The sequence below is a fragment of the Sphaeramia orbicularis genome, chromosome 7 (assembly GCF_902148855.1).
Source record: "Sphaeramia orbicularis chromosome 7, fSphaOr1.1, whole genome shotgun sequence".
NCBI classification, from domain to species: domain Eukaryota; kingdom Metazoa; phylum Chordata; class Actinopteri; order Kurtiformes; family Apogonidae; genus Sphaeramia; species Sphaeramia orbicularis.
Genome location: NC_043963.1, coordinates 5,206,064 through 5,227,429, shown reverse-complemented (window position 1 = coordinate 5,227,429; position 21,366 = coordinate 5,206,064). Strand labels below are relative to the sequence as shown.

The window sequence follows — 21,366 nt, the reverse complement described above, 5'->3', positions numbered from 1 at the left end:
CACACACAGACACACACACACTGACACACACAGACAGACACACACTGACACACACAGACACACAGACAGACACACACTGACACACACAGACAGACACACACAGACACACACTGAGACACATACACTGACACACACAGACACACACTGAGACACACACACTGACACACTGACTCACACAGACACACAGACAGACACACACACAGACACACACACACACACAGACACCCATACAGATACACACTAACAGGCACATGCTGATACACACACACACACACACACACACACACACACACACACAGACCCAAACAAACACACACTAAAAGACACACACAGACACTAACAGATACACACATACACACACTAACAGACGTGCACACATGCACACACACACACATGCACACACACCCCTCCTCCCAAATATAATGAAGTGTCTTCTTTCCTCTGGAGGTAGAGCTGCTGGAATAATGGGCAGCGATCAGAGAGGGGGAGACCATCAACCATAATGAACCACCTCATTCTCCTTTTTTAATTCCTTACACACCCCCTCCTCCCCTCCTCCCCTCCTCCCTGCCCCCCCCCCCCCCACTCCCATCACCCTCATCCTCCCCGTTTTCTCATTTTGATTTCCACCCCGGCCCGAGCCTCATTTTCACCTCCTCCATCTTCCCTGTAGCCACCGCCCTGCCTGCACCCCCTACACCCCCCCACCCCTGCCAGGAAGCATCTTGGGTAATTTCCTCCTCTTATTGAATTGGGACGGGGGCGGATGGAGGGAGAGATAAAGGGTTGGGCGGATGAACGGAGGATGGGGATGAGTGCTAATGGAGGATTCGCACATCCTCCACTCGGCTGATTCTTCTTCTGCTCTTTTATTTCTGCGGTTCGTTTTCTCTCTTGGGGGAAAACACACAGATGCTGCTCTGCTTCTTCTCCGTCTCCTCCTTCTTCTTCTTCTCCTCCTTCTTCTTCTCCTCATTTTTTCCCATTTTACCACTTCCTCTCACTTTCTTTCCATCATAAAAACAACCAGACAAAAGACTCTGACCTTCTTTTTTTCATAGAATGCTATTCAGCAGCCCCTCAGTTTGTGTCTGTGTGTGTCTGTGTGTCTGTGTGTGTTTGTGTGTCTGTGTGTGTCTGTGTGTCTGTGTGTGTTTGTGTGTCTGTGTGTGTCTGTGTGTCTGTGTGTGTCTGTGTGTGTCTGCTTCACACAGACACACTCTGTGAACCTGATGCTCCCTTATGTCCGATGTTATTTCTATAGGTGAGTGAGTCACTGCTCCTCTATTCCTGTCTGTACTTTTGTTCCTCTGAGTCCAACACTATAATCTTTGTGTAGTTTTGACGCGCAAGCGTACGCGCACACACACACACACACACACACACACACACACTAAAACACACACTCATTGAAGTCTTCCCTTTAACTCTTCAGGTTCACGATTGAAATGACTGATCCTGGTTCAGTTTCATGTTCAAATCACACCTGGAACTATTTTATTATTACTTTATTCAAGTTTTATTTATTTATTTGTTTGTTTGTTTGTTTGTCTTATTTAATAGGGACAATGCATATTTATGTATATTACTGTAAATATGCCAGAGTTAGTAAAAATAACTACTTTTCACCTGCAGGCCCTAGACATAAAACAGCCAACACTGATACATCACTTGTTCGCTATAAATTAAAAATGTTTAAAAAAAAAATACATATAACGATGACATAGACATCATCAAAACAAACAAACAAACAAACAAACATAAACATTTGTTCATTTTTTATTAATTTGTTTTCTTATTACTTTGCATATTTTGAATAATTTACTTGACTGCTTTGTTATTTTATTATTGTTTTGCTATTTTCTTGTTCATTTTGGTTCATTAATTTTTTTATTTTTGGATCATTTGTTTTTCATTTTTGAACTACTGTGTTAATTTCTTTGATTACGTCTTTATTTTTGTGATTATTACCCCAATTTTATGTTCATTTTTTCCATTTTTGTTCTATAGTTTGTCCGTTTTTGGATCATTTTACTCATTTTCACTAATTTACTTGATTACTTTGTTACTTATTGTATTGTTTTACTACTTTTTAATATTAATAATAATTTGGTTCTTTCTATTTTTTTATAATTCTTCATTTTTAGACTATTGCATCAATTTCATTGATCAATTATTGATTTTGTTTAATTTTGCTTCTTTTTCATTTTTGCTTTGATTGTTTTGTTAATTGTTTTGGATTATTATCAGAATTTTTCATTTATTTTACTTTCAATGTTTTTTTGTTTTTTTTTTGGTCATTTTCATTCTTTTCAGGTGTTGCTCATTTTTATTCATTTTGTGTGTTCACTTTCCCTGATTATTTTGTTATTTTTCAATTACTTTGCTTCTTTTTTTATTATTTTTGAAATTTATTTTGAATATTTTGCTTTTTTTTTATTATTTCCCCCTTTTATTATTATTTCATTAATCCTGTGTTATTTTGATCATTTACATTTTTTTATTATTTTGTGAATTAAACTTTAATATCTTGTTTTTACCCTTCATTATTATTACTACTAATATTATTATTTTATTTATTAATCCTGTGTTATTTTGAATACTTATTTGAATAGTCTATTTTTTTATTACTTTGCCTATTTTTTTATCATTATTTTATTAATTCTGTGTTATTTTGATCACTTTTTCCTTCACTTTTATCATTTTCTGTTTCATTCTTATGGAAACTGGACTGACTCCATTAGTGGAAGTGAGCGGGGTTTATCATAACACTGTTAGAGGGTGTGGGCGGGGCTTCATCTCTTGCTCATGGTGTCGGCCGTAAGAATACTTTCATATTCAGCTCAATTACTGTAAAGTATTGCAGTATTTTCTGTACTACTTCAACAGTAATAAAGTTAATTTAATTTATTTCTTTAATAACACTCCAGAGATTCATTCACTTGTGCTCCCTCTAGTGGTGGGAGGAGTCAGAGTCACCATGTTAATCCACTGATTGATTGATTGATTGATTGATTGGTTCAGGTTCAGATCAGGTGTTGCATATCGTGCTTATTTTTTCCGTGCGTCTTTGAACATTTCAAAAACACATTGAGTTTCAACTCTCTGAAGTCACACGTGTTTCAGCTGTTTATTGGACGATAACGAGCGCCGGGTTCATTCATCAGGACGAACCAATTAAAACGATGTTACACAGTGTCGCCGATTCAACTCCGCAAACACAAAGTTGGAGTCATAGGCCGATCAGGTGTGAGCGTGACACGGTAACTGCACACGTGTTCCCTGAGCCTCGGACGGACGGACGAACGGACGGACATATTGGCATTCCGCAGTAAATTGGCTCCGTCGTCTCTCTCTCTCTTCAGCTAATTAACTCGGCGCTCAGAGGCCCGGCTTAATTGGAATGAGCTCCACCGCCTGCCCCCCCACCCCCCCTTATCTGCACACACACCCTGGATAGGATATGAGCGGCTGCCTGGGGGGGGCTGATACGGCCCCCGAGGACCACCACCACCAGGGAACAATATGGAATAAAACCAACCCCCACCCCCACCCTGACAAAAACCCAGCAGAGGCAGAAACATGAGGCGTTCAGGTTCTGACAGATCCTCGTCCATCTGCAGAAACACGTGGACACAACGTTCACCTGAACATCTCACAGCGTTTACCTTCAACACCGTCCTCTTCAACTCAGCGTCATTTCATTTCTCTGCAAATTACACACAAACTAAAACAGATCCGTTCTACTTGTGTGTTTGTTTCTCCAGTTCCTGCAGCTCAGGAGCTTATTTTCACTGTTTCTGTTTGGGTTTTTTTTTACAACTTTTCCATAAAAACATCAGTCCATGTGCAAATAAAATCATTTAATCCTAAAAGGCAGTGGTTCCCAACCTTTTTTAACATCACAAATTTCAGGCGACCCCAGACATTCAAAACGGAGGCATGTTTCTCTTGGACATGTCTTTGCGCGGCCAGGCGGGCGGTCCGTTCCCTGTTCGGTCTGGTTTTCTGACTGCGACTCTGTCCGAGCAGGTTGAAGCGCAGTAATGGATGCGGTCACATGATTGAGTCAATCAAGATATGCCCTCTCAGATATTATGTCCTGCTTTTTATTTGAACTGGATTTTTGTTAGGAAAAGTTTGTGGTGTTTTAGATATCATAAAATATATACTGAATTATTTAAAAAAATGTATTTGTAACTTTTTTTTTTTTTTTTAAATCAATTACTAGAAATTCCAGGCGATCCCATATGGGGTCCAGACCCCAAGGTTGCAAAACACTGCTATGAGGACTCCCTTTAGAACAGGCCCAGATTTCTTTATGTTGTTCTTGGAATGAAAGTGTCAGAAAATGTGTGTTTTGCCAATTCTTTTGCACCTTTTTCAGGAAGAACTTAACTTTCAATATCTGTCCATTAATTATCACTAGTGGCATTGTACCCGTGGTGCCACTGTACAATAGCATGATAAGTAGAACTTGTCTGCCACCACTATCCATTTGTAAAGTACCATTTAATCATGCGTTGTGCAGGTAATAATTTGAGCCAACATGTGAGGCATGAAGGAAAGTGCATGTATTTGTTTGGTCTGTGAAGCATGATTCCATTCATCCAGCGGTAGTGAACTGCAGCCTTCACACTGTAGCATCGTCTGCTAGCAGTAGAAATGTCATGAACGGCAGCATAACCACTTCCGAAAATGGAGTATGGCAGCAGGGATGAAGAATTCAAAGTAGAGAGAGGCTAAAATCGCCCAGCACACCTCACAACATTTGAATACGGATATAAAATTGTGCTTTGTAGATAGTCAGGTAATGTTTCTATTCATTTGGCGAGTTTAGTGGTGATCGGGCCTGTGAAGGCTGAGGAAAACCCGTATGAACGCCCTCCTGTGCTGCAACATCGATCGATCGGACACAGAACGTGTATTATATAGTAGGATTATTATATGTAACTAGCGCATTGACCCGAGGGGAACCACAGGTTTTAGGAGTGGTAGTTTTAATGCTGGGGAGAGCCAACTTTTGGGAAAAGATGTGTCTATATTTTATAAGTACTGACATAATTGTTTGGTAAATCATTCTTTAAAATTCAAACGACAACTAATATATTTATCAAACTACTGTTTTTGTTGAATGGAAACATAAATACGGTTTCAGTGTCATTTTGTGCAAAGAAACTCTGTGTGTCACCATAATAATGAGGAGAAATGTGAATGTCTGAAAACATGATATTTCTTCTCATTACATAGTTTTAATTGTGTGTACGAGACAGTGAGTGGGAGTTTTTATTCTCCGGCACCATCAATGGTTCTAATGCTCTCCTCCTACACTCATCCCACAAACAATATATATGCGCACAAAAGGTTTACTTTATGAACTATTGTCCAGGAGAATATGTTGTCTCAAGGCAAAATGAAGAACACAACAAAGATACCTAGTGTCTGATAGAGCAGACAAAGACAGAGAACCCAAGCAGAAGCAGATATGTGTGTCGTTTCAGGTGCAGGACGCGTGTAGTTTCAGATGCAGGAAGTGTGTAATTTCAGGTGGAGGACGTGTAATTTCAGATACGGGACGTGTGGAATTTCAGGTACAGGATGTGCGTAGTTTCAGATGCAGGGCATGTGTAGTTTCAGATATGGGACATACGTAGTTTCAGATGCAGGACGTGTGTAGTTTCAGATATGGGACATACGTAGTTTCAGATACAGGACGTGTGTAGTTTCAGGTATGGGATGTGTGTAGTTTCAGATGCAGGATGTGTGTAGTTTCAGGTATGGGACGTGTGTAGTTTCAGGTACGGGACATGTGTAGTTTCATGTAAGGGACGTGTGTAGTTTCAGGAACGGGACGTGTGTAGTTTCATGTAAGGGACATGTGTAGTGTCAGATGTGGGACGTGTGTAGTTTCAGGTATGGGACCCCTGTAGTTTCAGATGTGGGAAGGGTGTAGTTTCAGGTACAGGACGTGTGTAGTTTCAGGTGCGGGATGTATGTAGTTTCAGATGCGGGACGTGGGCAGATTCAGGTAAGGGACGTGTGTAGTTTCAGGAATGGGACGTGTGTAGTTTCAGGTACGGGACGTGTGTAATTTCAGGTACAGGACGTGTATAGTTTCAGATGCGGGAAGTGTGTAGTTTCAGGTACAGGACGTGTGTAATTTCAGGTACAGGACGTGTGTAGTTTCAGATGCGGGACGTGTGTAGTTTCAGGTATGGGACGTGCATAGTTTCAGATGCAGAACGTGTGTAATTTCAGGTATGGGACGTGCATAGTTTCAGATGCAGAACGTGTGTAGTTTCATGTACGTGACGTGTGTAGTTTCAAGATGTGGGACGTGTGTAGTTTCAGGTATGGGACGTGCATAGTTTCAGATGCAGAATGTGTGTAATTTCAGGTATGGGACGTGCATAGTTTCAGATGCAGAACGTGTGTAGTTTCATGTACGTGACGTGTGTAGTTTCAAGATGTGGGACGTGTGTAGTTTCATGGATGGGACGTGCATAGCTTCAGATGCAGAACGTGTGTAGTTTCAAGATGTAGGATGTGTAGTTTCAGATGTGGGACGTGTGTAGTTTCAGGTACAGGACGTGTATAGTTTCAGATGTGGGACGTGTGTAGTTTCACATGCATAGTTCCAGACACCTGTAGTTTAGCGGCAGCGTCTCTTACCTTGTTGTTGCTCATACACTGCAGCTTCATCTGCTTCATGTACGTGGTGGTCAGAGGCATGTTGTAGTCGATCACCTCTGACACTATGGCGCTCGGTCGGTCGTTCTCTGAAGAAAAAGGACACAAAAGACAACGGTCAATTACCTGGAAACTTTACAGCGGTGATTTCAGAGCTGGCTCAGTTTGTGGTCCAGTGGAAGAGGAGAAACATGGGTTTATTTTCTCCATCTGACATGGGTTTGACATTATTCAGGGTGTGTTCAACTAAAAAAAGAGTCAAACATCAGCAATAATCAACATGATACCGTCGTAATAAACAGACTGACGGAGCCGTGAGATGTTCACTGTCAAACCGAGGAGATCGTATTTCAGAAGGAGGAAAAAAACTGCACTGATGGAAATGAGTCGTGATGCTGAAAAACAGACGAAAGTCCTGAACAGACTGAATATGCAGCTGCTTCTTCTTTTTTCTCATTATTTACTGTTTATTGGTGGTTGTCAGACCAGTTTCGAAGTGCATTAGCGCCACCAAGTGGACTGGAGTCACCACACTCTCCTTTGGGCTCTTATTACGTTCCACTTGGGAGCGTCTGCTGAGTTGAAACTTTTTTTTTTGTTTGAGTTTGACAAAGCCTCGGGACGTGACGAACCTAAATGCAAAGATAAACTATGATCAGAGAAAACAAATACATCAGGAGATAAAACCAAACCACATCCATCCATCTTTCCATCCATCCATCCGGTCCTGTCATCTCCTGTCAGTCATTTATCCACTGACCCACTAAAGGGACGTGTCTAATGTCTGGAGCATCATGAAACCAGGACGCAGATCGATCGGTCTTCAGGCGATAGACAGCGGCGGCGTCATCGATCACTGATTGATAGTGTGGTTTGAGGACAGAGATGGAGTGTGAATCCTCCGGAGGGGGACGGGCCGAGGTGAGACGTGACGGATTATATGACAGGAAGTTCAATACGAGGCTCTGGGCCCCTGCAGGGACACCACCATCATGATCCTCCAGGGTTCCTACAAGTTAAACTGAAGACGTTTCAAGACCTTTTGAAGATTATTTATTGCAGGATTTAAAATATCACAGCTAGGGATGTAACGATATGAAAATTTCATATCACAGTTACTGTGACCAAAACTATCACAGTTATCATTATTATCACGGTATTATTGGAATTGTGCTCAAAATGTTCAAAAACTGCTTATACACACAGTGAAATAAGTTAACCAAGTTGTATTTTGGGAAAAAATAAATAAATAAATAAATAAATTAATTAATTAATTAATTAATTAATAGGCACAATGTACTTTGTGTTGGCAGAAACATTCAAATATTAACCTTTAGGGGTCTCAGCCTATTTTGTCCGTGTTTCAGTCCTTTTGATTTTACCTTTAAATAGTATATAAACAAATGTTTACTATACCCATGTTTGGGATCTTTTTTTCCAGCATGACTTCATCTATATCATCTGTCTATTATTTTGTTCACTTTAACCTACTACAGGGGTTGGACAAAATAATGGAAACACCTTAAAAAATCAACAAAATATAATTTAATATGGTGTAGGTCCGCCTTTTGCGGCAGTTACAGCCTCAATTCTCCGAGGTATTGATTCATACAACTTGTGAATTGTTTCCAAAGGAATTTTAAGCCATTCTTCAGTTAGAATACCCTCCAACTCTTTTAGAGACGATGGCGGTGGAAATCGACGTCTTACTTGAATCTCTAAAACTGACCATAAATGCTCAATAATGTTGAGGTCTGGGGACTGTGCCGGCCATACGAGATGCTCAACTTCATTAGAATGTTCCTCATGCCATTCTTTAACAATTCTAGCTGTATGGATTGGGGCATTATCATCTTGAGGTGAAGGTGTTTCCATTATTTTGTCCAACCCCTGTATATCAACACAAAAGGACAACAAACACACAAAAAAAATAAAATCCGGTAAGAAAAACGTTTATACCTTATTGCATAAGTAACACACAGATGCTTAACGAACCTTTTCAAAGACTTTAAAAGTGAACATTGGTTCCAAATATTAGGCATATAAAATCAAAATTGTAACAAACTAGCGGCATTGTACCCATGGTGCCATTGTACGACAGCATGAGAGCTAAAAGCGCCCAGCATCCTTCACAACAATTGAATATGGACATGAAATTGTGCCTCGTAGATAGTCAGGTAATGTTTCTATTCATTTGGTGAGTTTGGCGGCGGTGGGCCTGTGAAGGCTGAGGAAAACCCGTACAAACGCCCTCCCGTGCTGCAACAAACATCAATCACACATCGATGGGACACACATCGATGGGACACGGGGTGGGGCCGAAACATGTATTATATAGTACACAGGTATCAAACATGTGACCCAGGGGCCAAAACCGGCCTGCCAAAGGTTCCAATCCGGCCCGCGAGATGACTTTGCAAAGTGCAATTTAGGACATCAAACTAAAAAAAAAATCATAATAACCTATAAATAATGACAACACCATTTTTTCCCTTTGATTTAGTGCAAAAAACATTAAATTACGAAAATGTTTACATTAACTATCCTGTAACAATAAAATATGAATAACCTGAACAAATATGAACAACCTGAAATGTCTAAAGAGAATTCAGTGCAATTTCAACAATATTCTGCCTGTTATTAAATGTGTTGTGTCTTTGTAGATCTGCTCTCTAATGCATATGTAGAAATGATAAGTCGAGGGATAATATTGATAAAATTGTACTTATATTTCTTAACAAACTGCATTATTTCCAGGTTATTCCCATCCTTTTTGTTTGGATAGTTTGTAAACATAAATATTGGCATAACTGAATGTTATTTTTTGCACTAAAACAATTTGGAGTTGTCATTATTTATTGGCTGTCATGCTGTTATTGTACTAGTCCGGCCCAGTCCAGATTAAATTGGGCTGAATGTGGCCCCTGAAAGAAAATGAGTGTGACACCCCTGATACAGTAGGATTAAAACTATACTTAAATATCTGACATAAAATCCTAGCTTTACATAGGGTTCTTTCCTCTAAAAGTGAGGAAATCAAACATGGTTATCATGATAATTAGAATTTAAATGGTAATACTAACCATCTGCAATTTGACCGCGGTTTATCGTAATACCGGTAATCGTTACATCCCTAATCACAGCTTATTTCACGCGCATACCGGCAAAAATATGTCAATTCTTGAATCCTTAAGAGCCCGTGGGAACCCTGTGTTGGACATGAGGAGGTAGAACGTGTGCGCCGTAGCCTCGTTCAGTGTGTTTGTGAGGATCAGCTGTTCAACTGTTGGTTCTTCGTGTGTTTGGTTCCTGGTTCTTCTGTTTATTAAAGCGTTGAAGTGATTTCCGTGGCAGTTGTGTTGTTTTACCTCTAATTAAGTTTTTATCAGAAAAGCTGAAAATAACTCAGTTTTTCGTGGAAACAGGAAGTGTTCACTGTGAAAATTTAGCCGTTTAATGATTATTGCATTTTTCTATAAAAGATAAAAAGTAAAGTATTAAGTGTGTTACATGTACGCACACAGACACACACACACAAACTCACACACAGACTTACACAAACACACAGACACACACACACACATACACACACACCCACAGTGTGCTCCTGCTGTATGGTCCTGGTCTACACTGATTAATTGCATTTAATAATTCAAAGATGAACTTTAGTGGAAAACAGTTCAACATCACAGTACGGAGGTAGGTGTGTGTGTGTGTGTGTGTGTGTGTGTGTGTGTTTCTGTCTAAGTCTGTGTGTCTGTGTGACTGTGTGTGTGTGGGACTCTGTGTGTGAGTCTGTGTGTGTGTTTCTGTCTGAGCCTTTATGTGTCTGTGTGAGTCTTTGTGCATCTGTGTGTGTGTGTGTGTGAGTGTGTGTGTGTGTGTGTGTGTGTGTGTGTGTGCTTGTGTGTAAGTCTATGTGTGAGTTTATGTCAGTGTATGTATGTCTGTGTGTGTGTGTGTGTTTCTGTCTGAGTCTGTGTGTGTGTATGTTTCTGTCTGAGTCTCTGTGTGTGTGTGTGTTTCTGTCTGTATGTGTCACTGTGTAACTGTGTGTGTGTCTGTACGAGTCTGTGTGTGTTTCTGTCTGTGCATGTGTGTCACTGTGTGTCTGTCTGTGTGTGTAAGTCTGTGTGTGTCTGTGTGAGTGTGTGTTTCTGTCTGTGTGTGTGTGTTTCTGTCTGTGCGTGCGTGTGTGTGTGTGTGTGTGTGTGTGTGTGTGTGTTTCTGTCTGTGCGTGTGTGTGTGTGTGTGTGTTTCTGTCTGTGCGTGTGTGTCAGTGTGTGTCTGTGAGAGGTCTGAACCCCCACAGGGCAGGAAGGCAATTAACTGCTCTTTCTCCGAGTGGCATCGCACACACACACACACACGCACACACACGCAGACACACACACACACACGCACACACACGCAGACACACACACACACACACTTTGTGCAGGACATAACAGTGTGTGTTTGTTAACTCAGATACACTGTTTTCTAATTAAATGACACAAATCTGTACATTTTGACTTTAACGTCCGTTCGTTCTTTCTTCAAACATCACAAACACAACTATGACCTCAATGGGTTGTGTTACTGTTGTGTTACTGTATCATCCATTCCTATTCCTCTTATAAAAGCACTGATGTAAAGGTTCTACATGTACTATTTCTACTGTCAAATATTAAAACATGATCTGAAATTATCATCGGAATGTTTGGAATAAAGAAAAGTTCTGCCACAGATGCAGATCTGTATCCATGGGTTGGGGGATTTATGTGACCACTAGAGGGAGTAATGAGTCAAGACCACGTTGAGGATGAGAACCAGAAAGAAACAACTGTCAGTCAAAGAAAAGGAAATGATACAAATAGAGTCGTTGTTTTCTCCACTGGACTCAGCTGTAAATGTAAAGAATGGAGTTTAATGGTTAAATGTGACAGTGGTTGTATGTGTCAGTGTTTCTTCTAACCAGGTGAGTTTGATTCTGAGGCGTATGAAGATATAAAGTTATTATGGGATGTTATCTTTGCTAAGAAGCCATTAGTTGAAGCACAAATCAGACGATACAAAATGGAAAAGACAGATAAAATACAATGAAATTTACAAAAAAGTAATGGACAGAATAAGCAACAGAATTTTAAAAATTAACAAAATCATTTTAAAAAGAATAAATAATCAGATAAAATTAGGAGATATTTACAAAGTAATGAATAAAATATACTAAAATGAACAAAGCAATCAATGACATGGACAGAAAATGTACAAAATTAACTAAAATTTACAAAAAGTGAACAAATAAATAAAAAAAATACAATGAACAGAGTAAGCAGCAGAATTTAAAAAACGATCAAAAATAATGAAAAAAAATAAACTGACAAAATAATGATATATGAGCAAAGTAATGAATAAAATACACTAAAATGATCAAACCAATCAATGAAATGGACAGAAAATGTACAAAATAAACTAAAATTTACAAAAAGTGAACAAATAAAAAATAAAAATACAATGAACAGAATGAGCAGCAGAATTTAAAAAATGATCAAAATAGTTTTAAAAAGAAAGAACAAAAAGACAAAATTAAGAAGAATTAAAGTAATAAATTAAATAAATTAAAATGAACAAAATCGATAACGAAACTAATAAATGAAAATATACAAAATAAATTAAAATTTACCAAAAAGTGAACAAGTGACAACACAGACCGTACAGAAAACAGGTGATTTGTGCTTTTACTGTGGCTGTTTTCTGCCTAAAAACAGAGCTAAGCTAACAGAGCTAAGCTAACAGAGCTGAGCTAACAGAGCTAGGCTAACAGAGCTGAGCTGACAGAGCTAAGCTAACAGAGCTGAGCTAACAGAGCTATAATGTAAACTATCAGCTGATGCAGCATGTGACGATTATGAAACATAGTGTTAGTTTAGCGACTGTTACAGTAAGTGTATGAGATTTCGTTTTTTAATAAAACTTGATGAAAGCATAATATAAAAGTGGAAACAGTAAATTTTATCCTTTATTCAGAGTCTGATTCAGTCTGTGAAAACACAGGGTTGGGTCGTTGGTGGTTCTGGTACCAGACTGACCCCTGCTGGTCAGAGTCTGGAACACCAGTGCTACATAGAACCACTTAAAGGGGAAAAACATTTGTATGATTAAACAAAGAGGTAACGTCCAAAGATGTTCATTAGTGTCACAGAGGAGGGAAAAGAATGGAAAATATCACTTTCAAATGGAGATTTTTGACTTTGTTTTATCATGGAAGTTTGTGTAAAAGTCATCAACTGTCCAAATATATGACTGAATGGACCGTTACATTAGTTACATTCTTCTGGATCTCTTTTGTCTTTGTAGATTTTTCTTCACGTTTTCTCATCTTTCTCATGTTCATGAGCCCCCCCTCCTCCAGTTCCTCCCCCCAACTCAATGGAAAATGAGCTCGTTTCCTGGGCCATTTTCTTTGTTAAAAGCCATTAATTAGGCTAATTGAGGAGAGAGACAGGACACTCCAATGAGTCCTCTGTTTAATGAGGGACGAGCAGGAAGAACCAGGGGGTGGGGGGGACGGGACAGGAAACAGGGAGCACTGGGGGATGATGGGAGCATGGCAGAGGGGGAGGATGGGAGGCGGAGTCTGGGATGGTGGAGGGGGGAGTAAAGGTGGGGGAGGGGGTGCAGATGGACCCTGGAGGTGGACGGATGAAGACAGTTTTAGATCACAGCATCGACATATTTGAACCTGTGATCAATGTGTTCACATCAACAACAGCAAACTAACTCATCTGTTCATGGGTTTGTTGGTTTGTTTGTTTAGTTCACATCAAATAAAACATAAAACAGTTCGGTTCAACTTGATGAGACGACGACATTCAACTGAACTGAAAGGGTTTATACTAGTATTACTAGTACTACTGTTAGTACTACTGTTAATACGACTACCACTCTTAGTACTATTAGTACTATGACTACTACTAGTATTACTAGAACTACTACTACCACTATTACTACTATTAGTACTTCTACTACTACTATCAGAACTACTACTACTACAGCCACCACCACTACTACCACTACTACTACTAGTACTTCTACCACCACTACTACAACTATTAGTACTTCTACTACTACTAGTACTACTGTTATTATTAGAACTACTACTACTACAACCACAACGACTACTACTATTAGTACATCTACTACTACTACTACTACTACTACTACTATTAGAACTACTACTACTACTATTAGTACTTCTACTACTTTTACTACTACTATTACAACTACTACTACTATCAGTACTTCTACTACTACTATTAGAACTACTACTAGCACTATTAGTACTACTACTACTACTATTAGTACTTCTCCAACTACTTTTAGAACTACTACTAGCACTACTACTACTACCACCACCGCAACTAGTACTAGTATTACTACTACCACTACTACTAACAGTAGTACTACTACCACTTCCACTACTTCTAACACCTCTACTACTAACAATACTACAACTACCAATAACACTACTACCACTAACAACAATACCACTGCGACTACTAGTACTACTACTACCAGTACTTTTTTGTGTGGTGCTGATGTGTTGTATTTGTGTATTAGTTGTGTGTGTTTTTTTGTGTATTTGTACCTTTGTAGTCCTGTGTGGTGCTGATGTGTTGTATTTGTGTATTAGTTGTGTGTGTTTTTTTGTGTATTTGTACCTTTGTAGTCCTGTGTGGTGCTGATGTGTTGTATTTGTGTATTAGTTGTGTGTGTTTTTTTGTGTATTTGTACCTTTGTAGTCCTGTGTGGTGCTGATGTGTTGTATTTGTGTATTAGTTGTGTGTGTTTTTTTGTGTATTTGTACCTTTGTAGTCCTGTGTGGTGCTGATGTGCATCCTTTTCTGACATTCTCCACAGCTCATCAGGAATCGAGTCACTGCTTCTCGTGGTAAAAATGCGTACGTCTCTGCAATCTGGACACATAAACAGACACACAAATAGATGAAGTTTCCATTCAGTTAAACATTTGTCTTAACGTTGAGGTTGTCATAGTAACAGCATCGTGATATAATCATCATCCTCGTGATATGTTTTTATTTTGTTAAACTTTCTCCTGATTTGTTTGGTATTATTATCAGTTAAAACTCAACTTAAACTTCCTCTGTTTTGTCATTTTGCTTCTTTTTATATTCTTGTTTTTTTTTTTTTTTTTATTTGTTTAAGTCCATGTTTTATATCGTTAAAGTGATCATTTTGAGGAGGAGGAGGAGGTGGTGGACGTAGAACAAAAGGCTGCATTTCACAGGTTTGACCAGCAGAGGGCAGCATCATCAACTGAGACCAAACTGCTCTGAACAAAGAGTCACTCTGATGACATTCAGACCAAATGCATGATGGGTATTTACAGAAGAGGTCAGGTCTGATGGTCAGTGAGGTGTTTACAGCAGATGAAGAACTACAGCAACAGTATGTTTTAATACAAAAGGATTTGACATTATTTAACAGTTATTATCACATGTGTGAATAAAAAGGTTAAACATGCTTCTGATTCTGTTGTGGGGCTTAGATGTGATTTTCTTTATACTTATTTTCCTTGAATTTGGTTTAATTATCATCTAAAGCAGGGGGGCCAAACTCCTTAAAGTTCAGGGGCCACATTCAGCCCAGTATGACCTGAAGTGGACCGGACCATTAAAATACTAACACAATAATAAAAATAATGTCAAATCCAAACTTTTATGTCTGACTTCTATGTTTCAGAGTGAAAAAAGTAAAATTACACTATGAAAATGTGTACATATACAAACTATCCTTTTAAAATAATGCTAATAACATGAACCTGGAACTTCTACTTAAGAAACGTAAGTGTAAATAAAAAAAATATTATGTCTCAGTTTATCATTTATATATGTAGATTAAAACTTACAGATCACAGTGGAACAGCAGAATATGGCTAAAAGTTTAACATAGTCATGTGGGAGTTGAAAAGAGTCATGTGGGAGTTCAACATGGTCATGTGGGAGTTGAACAGAGTCATGTGGGAGTTCAACATGGTCATGTGGGAGTTGAACAGAGTCATGTGGGAGTTCAACATGGTCATGTGGGAGTTGAACAGAGTCATGTGGGAGTTGAACATGGTCATGTGGGAGTTGAACAGAGTCATGTGAGTCATGTGGGAGTTGAACATGGTCATGTGGGAGTTGAACAGAGTCGTGGGAGTTGAACATGGTCATGTGGGAGTTGAACAGAGTCATGTGGGAGTTGAACATGGTCATGTGGGAGTTGAACAGAGTCATGTGGGAGTTGAACATGGTCATGTGGGAGTTGAACAGAGTCATGTGGGAGTTGAACATGGTCATGTGGGAGTTGAACATGGTCATGTGGGAGTTGAACAGAGTCATGTGGGAGTTGAACATGGTCATGTGGGAGTTGAACAGAGTCATGTGGGAGTTGAACATGGTCATGTGGGAGTTGAACAGAGTCATGTGGGAGTTGAACATGGTCATGTGGGAAATGTGGGAGTTGAACAGAGTCATGTGATATTGTGGGAGCTAAACAGTCATGTGGTCATGTGGTCTTGTGGGCGGGGACTTACGGCCTTGTAGGTCTTCTTCTGTCCGGCGTGCTTCGGGGTTTTTCCGGGGTCGCTGCTCACCTCCACGTGCATCGAGTAGATGATGTCGAAGAAGTCCTCGACAACGGCGACGCGTTTCATAGACGAGTCGCCACCGGAGATGCCGTCCACACACTGAGAACACACAGAAACACACAAACCCTCAGATTATCTACGAGTTTAAAACTGTCCCATCGATGACCCTGAGGAGTCTGGTCCTGATTACAGTTAATAATTAGGATCGATACAACAATAACTGCATTAAAGATGCACCAATTCAGATTTTTGGTGTTGACTTCCAATGGATTTTTTTCAACATTTAACCTTTTTTTGGGTGATTTATCATCATTTATTCTAATATGATCCTCTATGTTTCTTCATTTTTCAGGGTAAATCATGTATGTTCTATATTTAATTTATTGATCATGTAGATGATCATTAAAGCTCAGAGTAAATTCAACGGTTATTAGGTCAAAACAGAGAAAACTGAGGAAAAGTGACTTTTAGCAAAAAAAAAAAAAGAAAAAAGAAAATATTGACTGAACAGAAAAACACATGCATCAGATGGAAAAACAAAAAAACTAAATTTTTTCAGATTTTTGAAAAAATTGGTTCCAATTTCTATCTGTCCATTCACAAACTTTGCAGACAAAATACACAAAATACAGCTGAATTAGTTAAAAATATAACGGTCACTGTAAAGCTGTGGTGATGAAATAAACCTGGAATATAAACTGATATTAGGAAACATTTTAGTCCTTTCAGTCTTTTAAGTATGTTTGCAGTGATTTCCAAAAGAACCTTTTTTTTTTTTACATATAACCTTTTCAAAGTGACTTATCACTATTTATTATAATATTATCGCCTGTACTTTGTTTTTTTCAGCCATTTTCCAAAGGTTCAAATGAATGAACAGTTTATTTTTTAATGCATTTTAGAAAATAAATTATCTGGATATGTGGTTCATAAACCACTATGAAATCGTTTTTTGTTTTTTTTTTTCTGGTAAATGTTCTTGTTTTAGTGTACTTCTGTAGATTGTAGACTTGAATCTTCAATCCTGTAAATCTGGACCTTTAAACAGCATTTTTTTTTAAATAATTAAGTTCAGAGGCTGATATTATCATTTATTTATTTATTTATTAATATTTGTAGATACAGAACATCTGTCAAATTTTAACAACTACAAATAATCAACAAAATTAAAAATAATCAACAAAATGACTAAAAGCGAACAAAATAACCAACAAAAAGAACAAAATTATCCGCAAAGTTAACAAAAATGAAAATAAAAAACAAAATGAACAAAATAATGAAGAAAATCAACATAAACAAATAAAATAGTCAACAAAAATGAACTGAATTATATCATTTTCATGCATTTATTTATTGATTCATATTTGTAGTTACAGGACATCTGTCAAATTTTAATAACGACAAAAAATCAACAAAAGGAACAGAGTAATCAATTTACGAAAGCAAAAAAAAAAAAAAAATCAACAAAATTAGCAAAATAATTAATAAAGTTAACAAAAATGAAAATTAAAAAAATAAATAAACAAAATAACGAAGAAAATCAACATAAATAAAATAGTCAACGAAATGAACAAAAATGAACTGAATGATATTACTTTCATGTATTTATTTATTGATTCATATTTGTAGTTACAGGACATCTGTCAAATTTTAATAACTACAAATAATCAACAAAGGGAAAAGAATAATCAATTTACTAAAGCGAACAAAATTCACAAAATAATTAACAGTTAAAAATGAAAATAAAAAATCCAAAAACAAAATAAGGAAGAAAATCAACAAAAACAAATAAAAGTGAACAAAATGAACAAAAGACAACAAAATAACCAACAAAATTAAAAAAAAATAATCCACAAAGTTAACAAAAATGAAAATAAAAAACAAAATGAACAAAATAACGAAGAAAATCAACATAAATAAAATAGTTAACGAAATGAACAAAAATGAACTGAATGATATTACTTTCATGCATTTATTTATTGATTCATATTTGTAGTTACAGAACATTCGTCAAATTTTAATAACTACAAATAATCAACAAAATGAACAAAATAATCAACTTAAAATTGTATTTGTATAGCACCAAATCATAACAAAAGTTATCATGTCTTTAATCTTAATTAATTTCTGTTCATTCTGTTTATTGGTTGATTAACGGCAGTATTCATGATAGATTATGAACCAAAAAATATCACTTTATGTTGAGTATTTTATAAATTAACTGGATTTCACTGCATTCACAACCAGAAAAATGTTCAATGAAACAAATCAGTAAATATGGAGCTGAAAATGAAACTGTGTGTCTGTGTGTCTGTGTGTGTGTGTGCGTGTGTTGTACATGTGTTTTCTAGACAAAGACTGATGCAGTGTCAGACTGAGGTGGAGGCGGATCTCCACCTGCAGAAGAACTCCACATGTAACAACAACAGGTGGTAACACACACACACACACAGACACACACACACACCTCGACACGCTCCCCACACGGTGAAGCCCGTTATCACCATGGTAACGGATGCAGGGTGACCTCACAGGGCAGGTGTTTGTGTGTCTTTGTGTGATTTTTTACATGTGCATCTTTGTGCGTTTGTGTTTTTCTGTCAGACTGAAACACGAAACACATCAACACTCGACAGATTTATACCCAAAAAAAAAAAAAAAAAAGAAAAATGAACTAATTAAGCCAAACTGAAGGAGTCTGTTACTATAACATCTACACATACAGAGAATGAAACCACAATAATAGAGAATGAATTCAATAAACCAGAGTGTGAATGATAAACACAGCAGGGATTCTCATACAATTAATATACTATTGACTATTGTGGTAACTTTACACTAACATCATTACTACATTTAATAATATTAGATTAATGAACACAATGAGTAATAAAAATGGACAAAACAATCAACAAAGTTAACAAAAATGAAAACTAAAAAAATAATCAAAATGAAACTAAAAAACAAATGAATGAAAATCAACAAAATCAACAAAAATGAAGTTTGTCACAGCTTTAGTTTCTTTTGTTTTTTATTTGTTTCTGATGACGTTCCAACACTTTTTAAAGTGATCGTCAATTAAATGATTCAATTAATGAAAAAATGAGTAAACACTAACAAAATAATCAACAAAATGAATGAAAACTAACAAAATAATCAACAAAATGAACAAATTAAGAAATCAAAGTAGACAAAAATAAAAGTAATAATCGATAAAATGACAAAAATGAAGTTCGATACTTTCAATTTGTCACAGCGTTAGTTTCTTTCATTTTTAATAGTTTCTGTCTAATGTTACATCTAATAATAAGAAGAAGATGCAATAAGACAAAAAAGACAGAGTGGGACGGAAAAGATGCAATAGACCAAAGAGATGTAATGAGAAGAAAACGACACAATACAACAAAAAAGACGCAATAGACAAAAAAGTCACAATAAGACAAAAAATATGCAAGAGACGAAAAAGACGCAAGAGATGAAAAAGACACAAAAGACGAAAAAGACGCAATAGACAAAAAAGTCACAATAAGACAAAAAATACGCAAGAGACGAAAAAGACACAAGAGACGGAAAAGACGCAACAGATGAAAAAGACACAGGAGACAAAAAAGACGCAACAGATGAAAAAGACGCAAGAGACAAAAAAGACACGAGATGAAAAAGATGCAATAGATGAAAAAGACGCAAGAGACGAAAAAGACGCAATAGATGAAAAAGATGCAAGAGACAAAAAAGACACAAGAGACGAAAAAGACGCAAAGGACAAAAAAGACGCAACAGATAAAAAAGACGCAAGAGACGAAAAAGACGCAAAGGACAAAAAAGACACAATAGATGAAAAAGACGCAAGAGACGAAAAAGACGCAATAGATGAAAAAGATGCAACAGATGAAGGAGATGTAATGAGAAGAAAAAGACGCAAAAGACAAAAAAGACGCAGTAACACAAAAAATACAAAATAGATGAAAAAGGCGTACCGACACAAAAAAGACACAATAGCATGCGTCGATCTTCACAGGAAGGACGCAGATTAAACATGAAGAGTGAATGGAAGTGAGAAAGACTGACAGTGTTCCACCAATCAGCATTCTTCAACACACAGCCCCGCCCCCAAGAAATCTAGGAATATGAAAGGTCCCGCCCCTATTATGTTAACAGGAAGACTCTTAAAATACAATGCAGCAATTAACAATATTATTTTAACTGTCTCTAATAAGTGCAGAATAAAGAACTGATTGTCCAAGCAGGTGTGATGTGTCAGTGCATGTGGGTTGGCCTGGTTCTAGAGAAGCACAAATGATGACATGGAAATGACAGCCCTTTGCTATTATATAATTGCAAAAGGTGTGTTTTGTGATATTTCGGATTCAGAGACACTGGGGATGTGTTATTTTGATGTTTAAAACCAGTTCAATGTTGAGTGTTCTACCTATCACCTATGATCTGCACAGTTTCCTTGTTAATGAAGCAAATGGACTCAACGTCAATATTTTCCATGATAATCACAGTATGATTTTATGCTGTGCTAGCTCCTTTTTGGATCAAAACGGTATAGTTTTAATTCGGGCTGTGCAATTAATCGAAATTCAATTACGATTTCAATTATTACACGCAACGATTACAAAAATTATGTAATTGAGAAAAAACGATTATTAATTTTGAGTTGTTTAATTCACGCGCACACAAGCTCCCATGAGCTGCTCTGCCCCGCCCCCCTCTGAGCTACAGCTGCCAGCTAGCCGGCAGGTCCACCCCAAAAGGAAAGTTGTACCTAGCGGTCTGGAAAAATAGCAGGAGAATCGCAGCAGAGGTGCTTGGTAAACAAAAAAGGCAAGTCAAATTCAATTGTATGGAATCACTTTGGGTTTGATGAAGAGCAAAAACCCATTACGTGCAAAAAGTGTTTCATAGTTGTGTCCGCACCGACCGGTAACACAACAAACCTTTTAACCATCTAAAGTTTAACCACCGCCACCTTTATTATAATCTTATGAAAAACTAAAACACATTAAAAAAAAAACTCCGTCTACAACTTCGTCCGC

The 21,366-nt window shown here is 37.5% G+C and overlaps 1 protein-coding gene across 1 annotated transcript in view; it reads right to left on the bottom strand.

Moving 5' to 3' along the window:
• Nucleotides 1–21,366, bottom strand: part of LOC115422026 (uncharacterized) — a 136,535-nt gene that overhangs the window by 77,583 nt on the left and 37,586 nt on the right. The window contains exons 2-4 of the mRNA XM_030138067.1: nucleotides 16,271–16,423; nucleotides 14,540–14,648; nucleotides 6,673–6,779 (exon numbers count right to left, since the gene is read on the bottom strand). Of these exons, the coding sequence (XP_029993927.1) occupies nucleotides 6,673–6,779; nucleotides 14,540–14,648; nucleotides 16,271–16,423 (369 nt within the window). The remainder of the gene's footprint in view (nucleotides 1–6,672; nucleotides 6,780–14,539; nucleotides 14,649–16,270; nucleotides 16,424–21,366) is intronic.